This window comes from Prunus dulcis, chromosome 2 (assembly GCF_902201215.1).
Source record: "Prunus dulcis chromosome 2, ALMONDv2, whole genome shotgun sequence".
NCBI lineage: Eukaryota > Viridiplantae > Streptophyta > Magnoliopsida > Rosales > Rosaceae > Prunus > Prunus dulcis.
The window spans coordinates 14,575,323-14,583,476 of NC_047651.1; the positions used below are offsets into that span (position 1 = coordinate 14,575,323).

The following is an 8,154-nucleotide window of genomic DNA, read 5'->3' on the forward strand; positions in this document are numbered from 1 at the left end:
CTACGATGAGTAAAACTGATGCCAATATATGCCTGCCAGTTTGTACATAATGCTAGGTAAAAATGTAATATAAATGATTGAGAATATACCTTAATTAGCCTCAGGATGTTAGCCCAAAAAAAAAAAAAACATATATTGTCAACGATAAAATGAGAAATCTTTTTTATTAAACAAAGCTGACGTCGTACGTGTTAACAACTGCGTGCTGCTGATCTGGAGAATATAAATTAGGCATATTAGGCGACAGTGGTCAGTCGTCACCCCAACAAAATCATGTCATCAAAAGAGAATATATCAACAGTGACAAAACAAAATGAATATTAACTAAATAAATCAGAGTGAATCACCTTATATTTTTATTAACAAAAAATAATAAGTCTTACGGCAATTTCCAAATAATTTCAATAATAAAAAAATATGATAAAAATCGCACTAAAATTTAAAGTGCATCACTCTTGCAATTCAGCTCGTTAGAAAATTGTTAAGATAATATACATAACGCAAACACACAAAAACACCTCAAATTATTATATTCTCATTGACATTAGTTAATGTAAGGGGAGGTGCCTCTCCAAGAAGAGTATTCTTCAATTAAAGTTGTTACTTTGCTTTCAAAAGCATTTTTAGTGATGATCCACTCTGGCTAGAGATAATAATGAGATTGAGCGTCAAGTTTTTAATATGCAGGGCTTATCTGTTTCAATTCGAATTACCAATTAACAGACTGTACAATGTACATGCATGTGTGTGCACGGTTGGGATAAAAGTTAAACCAACATTTTTTTTATTTTGAAGAGCTATAGTATATTAAATTCACACACACTACACATATATTATGATTCGAACCGAGAAAAGCAAAGGAGTGTGAAAAGACTATGGGTAAGTAGAAAGTCTTAAGTTCTTAAGTTCAAATAATATTGATAAAATAAAGTCCTAAGTTCCAACCTCAGTATGTTAGAAAAAGTCTTAAATTCGAATCTCATTACACTATTGATAAATGTGAAAAAAAGTTCAAATACTTAAGCTTATTCCCCTTTGTCTCAATGGACAGTTTTAATTCGATTATTTTGGGATCATATGCATATTTGGTATTCAGAGTTCTCGTGACATTCAAAGTTATTAATCAAGTTAGGATTTTCTAATACTCAACTCAAATTCGAACACAACACTACACCAACATTATCAAGCTTTTATTTATTTATTTATAACCATAAAACAAGACATTATTGGGTTTTCATTAACGCGTCCAACATAAAAGGGTAACGCGTCCAACATAAAAAGGGGGAAAAAAAACAGGAAAGAAAAACTTTAGTTAGACCGACGCATAAAAAATTCAGGTGGTCTGAGAACACTCGGCTAATTACTCGACTCAGCTTGAGCCAACCGACCCAACTCCACTACTTCTCCTACGTTTCGGTGAGCCACCATCCGACGAAAATGCCAATGAATCACAACTCTCTCGATAGCGGCGCGTGGAAGTCACTCTGGCCCGGTCGCATGCATCATCATCTGAGCCAATGAGGTGCGGAAAATTCAGAAGAGCCTTCGAGCCGCGTATCTTAAAGGCGGCTCGATCATAAGCCAAAGCCGCATCCTCAGCCGTTTCGTAGGTCCCGAGCCACATCCTAGCGCCATTTTTAGTCGGATCCCTAATCTCCGCTGCGTATTTCCCCCAAGGCCTCTGCCGCACTCCCCGGTAATTCTGCCTCCCTCTAGGAGGCGCGTGGGTTTCACGTGCCGCAGGCTTTGGCTGGACATTATTTTTTACCTCAGTTGTGTCGGCCCACGTAGGGGGCGCTGGCTCAGCGACACCGTTTTGGTTGGGTGGACTCCATGAGGAAGACTCAGAAGACTCACCAGGAACCACTATGCTAAGTTTTCCCAAATCCTCCACTGCTGGTGGGATGTTTGGGAAAAGACTTGCCATGAGAGTGCCATGGAAATAATTATCATCAAGAAGATGTTGGTGAATGGTATCCAACAGATCAAAATCAGATTCCAAGCTACTTTTTTCATCTCCTAACATTTTCCTTTTTTCTGGGGAGGGGACAAAGCTTTGCTTAGGCTTTTCAAATTCTTGTAAATGTGTCAACGATCAGTGATTGTGTACGGTTGAGGTTTTCTGTGCCTTTCTGTGTTAGTGTGTGTATATATATATATATATATATACACACACATATGTGTGTCGGTGTTCAAAAGAAGCAATATAAACGTGCATGTATTATCAAAAGTTATAATTGTATGAAATTTCCGTGTTCCTAGAGATGGTTTATAATCACGTGCCTTAATTAGGATACTTTTGTATTAATAAATCTCATTGCTTCATTTTTGTTCAAAGAAGAGAGATATAATTAGCAATCTCATTGGTTCTTGTTCTCATGTGTTTATGCTTAAATTTGATTTAACAGAGCGGAATGATTTGTTAAATTTGGTTTAACAACGGGATGACCTGCTCGAGATCAAGGAATTTTACCCACTAACATGATTATCAAATGTAACACAAGCTGTCGCTACTTAAGCTAATAGCTTCACTATATAGTACTTGGTTTCTATAACCTGATTTTTCATGTTAGTTTCATTTTGATATAGAAAAATGACATTTGAACGGCAGACACAGTTAGCCTATATATCCAGAAACATGCCAGAGAAAATTCAAAATTGTCATGCGTCTCCCTTGTTGATCGATCGTTGGTCATCATCATATGGTACATAGATGGAAATAAATTATTATAAAACATTGAGAACCTGCTAATATGAAAGCACACGTAGCCTACTTTGTCTTCAAAGATTTAATTGACTTTTACACACCATAGAATATTTACCAAGATAGTTTTATCATGAGCCAATACACTAACATAGTTACATCACCACACGTGGGTTAGTTAAAATTAGGGCTAGTAATGGGTCGTGTCGTGTCTGATTTGTGTCGTGTCAAGATTATATACGTGTCAAGAATGCTCAACTCAAACCCGACCCGTTTAATAAACGTGTCATGCACAGGTTAACCCGTTAAGTTCTCTTGCAAGTTTCGGGTCATATCGGATTGACCTGCTAAGTGGTAGCAACTAAAAGACATTATAAAAAAAAATAGAAAAATGAAGAATAAACAAATAAACGGGTTAGTGGGTTGGCAGGTTACACAGGTATTTTAGCGAGTTGGCGGGTTATATAGGTATTTTAACGGGTTGGCGGGTTGACCCGAAACTCACCCTTTTATTAAACGGGTCACAGCGGGTTGACCCTAAAATGACCCAAATTTTAATCGTGCGGTTGAACCGACTAAATTCTCATCCGAGTTTCGAGTCGTGTAACGGATTGTGCCCGAAATTGCCACCCCTAGCTACAATCACTGGCAGATCTCTTATACCATGAGAGCAAAAAACAAAACCAATATCATATATTCTAAGTATGTCAGAGTATCCATCACTTAAACCCAGTTCGAAAAAAATCTAATCTTCAACTGGGTTTTCATTTTCAAGCATAGCTCAAGAAAAAAAAGTAAACTGTAAACTGGGTTGGTGTTTTTTGTCTTAATATGTATGAGGAAGTGAGTGATGGAGGAGGAGGAGGAGAATCTTAATCCCCTTGGTAATATTGTGGAGAAAAATCAGCCCAAAAAAAAAGAAAGACGTTATGATGCTCTCTGCACGTCGATCCAATGAAATAGAGATATGGTTGTTGTTTATGGAATAGAGAGATGGATGAAGGAAGAAAATGACAGGGAGGGCGCGTCAATCAAGGGAGGCAGGGTTGGGGTGGGCGATGGTTCTTCTGTCTTTTGGATATTCTTATTTTCTCAATTTTATTTTAAAGATAAAAACATATTTAAAGTCCAACTGTAATTAAAAAAAAAAAAAACTTTAATTATTTAATAATAATAATAATACATGGCATATTTTGAATGGAAGTATCACCAGCTGACGTGATAATACAATATCATTGTATAATTTCTCCTAATTCAGATGGAAATATCCAACATAAAATAAAAGTCGCTTCTTTGGGCCTTATTTCCATACTTGGCTTTTAATTCTAGACTTTGGGTTCATTTGGACGGTTATTAAAGATTTTTTTCATTATTTATTTTTTGATATAAGTGATATTTGGTGAGGGATGTTTTCTCACACAATACGAATGTGTTATAAGGGTTCGAACTTAAAACCACTATTCAACAAGTTAAGATTATTTTGTTGACAAACATCCCCTCATCATAATCTTCTTTACAGCCTCACTTGGTTTTTGCCGTATCAACACATGAGCTTTAAACTCGAAAGCTTTTTGTCTTTAAGCCCATGAAATTCCTCAAAATTTTACAAAAATTCTAATAACAGCTTTACTTTCTTCACGTTAAAATTTTATATAAATCTATCCAATCAACTATCTCATTAATTGAAGATCACAGAAATTTGGAAATTGCATAGATAAGTTTACTTAAGTCATGGAGACTTTTCCTCTTCACTTTCTGTATCCTCCTGTAAATTTATTCCGTCGTCACTGTCATATCTCTCCCATTCTTGATCTACATCCATGGCAAGTCAAAAGGAATAATAAAATAAGGAAATCAATAGCCATCCATCGCTTAATATGACGATTCCGAAACATTAAAAAAAAAAAAAAAAAAAATTATTGTAAATGCATGAGACGGGTGATTCAGTGCTGCCTAGGATGTGGAATTCAGCTCTAAACGTCACTTTGGAACAATGGACTTTATTTATTTATATCTAAAGTCAATATAAATATCTTATGTTGCTAGATCTCTTGCAATACACTATTGTATTATTTTGAAAATTTTGCCTAGACTTGATGAAAGCTTAGTAGGTCAAAGCTGGAAGCTAATGGGTTGTTTTGAAATATTTTATATGAAAGTATAATTTATTTCTTCTCTTCGGACATAAAAATTCTTTGATTAATAGTATTCATAAAAGTAAGTAACTTTTAGTTTAAGTGGTTGAAAATATATTTTTTTTCTTTTTTGAAATAATGTGTTCGATCATCTATCCCCTAATATCGCTTGTAGAAGAAGAATAACATTTACAACACACTTATGAAAAAATATGTTTGTTAACGGATTGTCTTTCGCTAATATTCCTACGCGTGCTGAATTTAACGTTGTCTCATATTGGAGACCCTGCCTTACACTTATTTGATGTATGATAATGTATTTGTATTCATGTATAGCCGAAGCACATAGTTATATTTTCAAACATTATGGACCAAGTAAAAGAAAAAATAACTAAAATTAGATTCCTTTGAGCGGTAAATTTTGGGGGCGGGGAGGAGACTCGAAATTTTCTCCCACATCAGCGTTCGAACATAGAGTGGCACCAAAAGTGAAGTTAAAGCCTGGAGGAGAAGAAAAACTAGTACTATAATTTAATGTTGAAAAAAAAATAATAATAATAAACGAGAGCATGAATTCCACAAGGTCTATTTCCAATATAGTAAACGATATATCCTGTTTGTTAATATATCCTGTTTATTAAACGGGTCACAGCGGGTTGACCCTAAAATTACTCGAATTTTAATCGTGCGGTTGAACCGGTTAAATTCTTATCCGAGTTTCGAGTCGTGTAATGGATCGTGCCCAAAATTGCCACACCTAACTACAATCACTGGCAGATTCATGAATTTTTTTAAGGAAGGGGCAATATTTAAAAAGTACTAAAAAAAAAAAAAAGATAATCAAATACCCTTAGGTCTATAACTAATTGACTATAGTCTATATTGTATATCAATTAATATGAACAAAATTCATTCCAATTTATACAATAATTATCAAATTTCATATTAAATCATCAATTAATCTAATCAAAATGAAAATCAAATTATCAATTAAATAAACAAATCATAATTGATCATATCTTGCGAGTTGTGCATTGCGCAACCTCTTCCTTCTCGAGTTTATTACTGATCATACCAATACAGAGAAAGCCAAATAAAAAATTATTAAAAAAAACATATGAAAAAAATACATTTGAAGTTGAAGTCTAAAGCAGCAAAAGCCTCCTCCCTTTTCAAGGCCACACCCACGCCAGGCTTCTTCACGGCTTCTCTTTAATGGGAATTTAAATCAAATTAGTCTTCTTCAAGAGTTATAGTTTGAACGCATCACTTAATTTCAACTTTGCCACGGCATCTTTCAAGACTCCGCGTACAAGGTAAAGCTGCTTTAGTTGTTTTTAATTATTTTAGACCTGGTCTAAAATGACGTCGTTTTGGCCAAGATCTAAAAAAAACAAAAGAGGATGCGCATGCATGCGCTGCACACAGCAACCCATCCAAGAAGAGAAAGAAAGGTCGCTTGCTCATTCATTTGTTCAAACAAGCTGTGGGCACCTCCAAGCCAGAGCAAATGGGCAATATCCAGCAACTCTCAAGTATTTTCCGCACGAGAGAAGGTACAGCTGCACTTCTTTCCGCCTCTTTGGACCCGCCACTGACTACAACTAAATATCAAACTCATCACAAATATATATCGTCCTTTTACCCATAAGATTCAAACTTGAAACTTACTTCAATCAAATAAAGGCAAATAGCTAGTTGATATATTGTCAATCTCGTTGGAAAATAAAAAGTTTGGAAATGTGGTATCATTATCAATTGATATAATGATCACATAACCTACAGGGTCGAATTGACACATGAAAAGACAGGATTGAATTGGAACATTTGAATTCATACAAATGTAAGCGAAAAGAAAATAACTAAACAAATATCAAGTATTTATTTTATCATAATTTTTTATGTTAATTGGGTTCTTTGAAAACCATTTGGGGCTTAGATAATCGGAACTGTATTTTCTTTTTTTGGTCTGAAAAAGGTCAGTGCAGGAGAAAGCATGCATGCCTCCAAAATTATCGTATGTTCAATTGCTTGTTTTAACACGAAAATTTGTAGCTAATTAATATCAAATGCACATTTAAGTAGTCTTAAGAGCCGGCAGATAAGAAGACTTTGGTGGTCAACTAATTTCACTGAGGATCTTCATAATATTTTATTAGTTTTTTTGATCATGTGGTTTTAATAACATTTGTCCCTTTCCTTATCCAGAATCTTCACCCAAAATTTTACAGGATCAGAAATCAAAGTTGAGAGCAAGTATGGGCTTAATCAAGTTGGTCAGAAGGGATGGAGCGGATGTGCTTCTCACTTTACATCCGATTTTGAATCACCCTCTACTTCCCCAGTAATTTAAATTAATTTAAAATAGATTAAAGTTTAACTTAAACTCATTAACCATGCATGCCATAAATCAGCATAGCGTACGGGAAAGGAAAGAGTAGTTTAACTCGAAGCTTTCAAAACTTTTTATTCAACCACTGAATTATATAAGTCAAGTGCTGCCGTACATTGTCGTGTATTGGCTGACATAATTCTTCTAACACGTAGATGAGGGAGAACAAAGAACTAAGTATTTGAAGAAGGAATAATAAAAATACACCATGTGTATCATATGCTATAAATATTAAACCCTAAAATAAATTAAAAAAACATTGTTTCTTTTAACATTGCGCATGCATTTTATAATATAATAACAATTATGAAACCCTAAACTGAATAAAACAAAAGTAAAAAAAATGTCCCAGTTGTGGACTTTTGAAAATGGAAAGTTGAAACAAGTGGGCATCTCTGTTTCTCTGTGCATTTGAAATGGCTTTAAGCAGAAACCACGTGTTTCATAGAGTAAACCTCATTTTATTTAGAAATAGTAATAGCTATTTTGAATCCGTACTACAAACTCAAATAAAAAGTCTAAGTAATTCTCACCCATTTTTCAAAGGAAGGTTTTATTGCAAAAATGTAAATCATGTTTTTAATCACATTCACGAGTAAGTGGGTCAACTCTTTATAAAGAATGATTTAATTTCTTATAAATCCTTATAAGGTTTTTTGAACTTTCAACCAAGAATATTTTTTCAAATTCTCACACAATCACCGCCTTACCTTTATTTTTGTTTTTCAGTACACAACAAGCAAAAAGAAAAAAGAAATGTAAATCCAAGAGAAAGTAAGAAAATCAATCACCCATTTTAATCTTACAACAAGATTTTATATTTAAAAATAAATACGTGATAATTATTCTCCGACCAAAAAAATACATGATAATAATGATCCATGCCCATGTGTGTAACAAGAACCTATAATAAGACAAGCAAT

At 34.2% G+C, this 8,154-nt stretch overlaps 1 protein-coding gene across 1 annotated transcript; it reads right to left on the reverse strand.

The window, feature by feature from the left end:
- Positions 1 to 1,233: 1,233 nt before the first annotated feature.
- On the reverse strand, positions 1,234 to 2,107 carry LOC117619425 (ethylene-responsive transcription factor 2-like). Its single transcript, XM_034349377.1, has one exon. The coding sequence runs from the start codon at positions 2,024 to 2,026 to the stop codon at positions 1,370 to 1,372; it is 657 nt and encodes a 218-aa protein (XP_034205268.1). The 5' UTR covers positions 2,027 to 2,107; the 3' UTR covers positions 1,234 to 1,369.
- Positions 2,108 to 8,154: the final 6,047 nt, after the last annotated feature.

Coding starts and splice junctions, on each gene's coding strand:
- LOC117619425 (XM_034349377.1), bottom strand. CDS start 2,026: ATGTTAGGAGATGAAAAAAGTAGCTTGGAATCTGATTTTGATCTGTTG.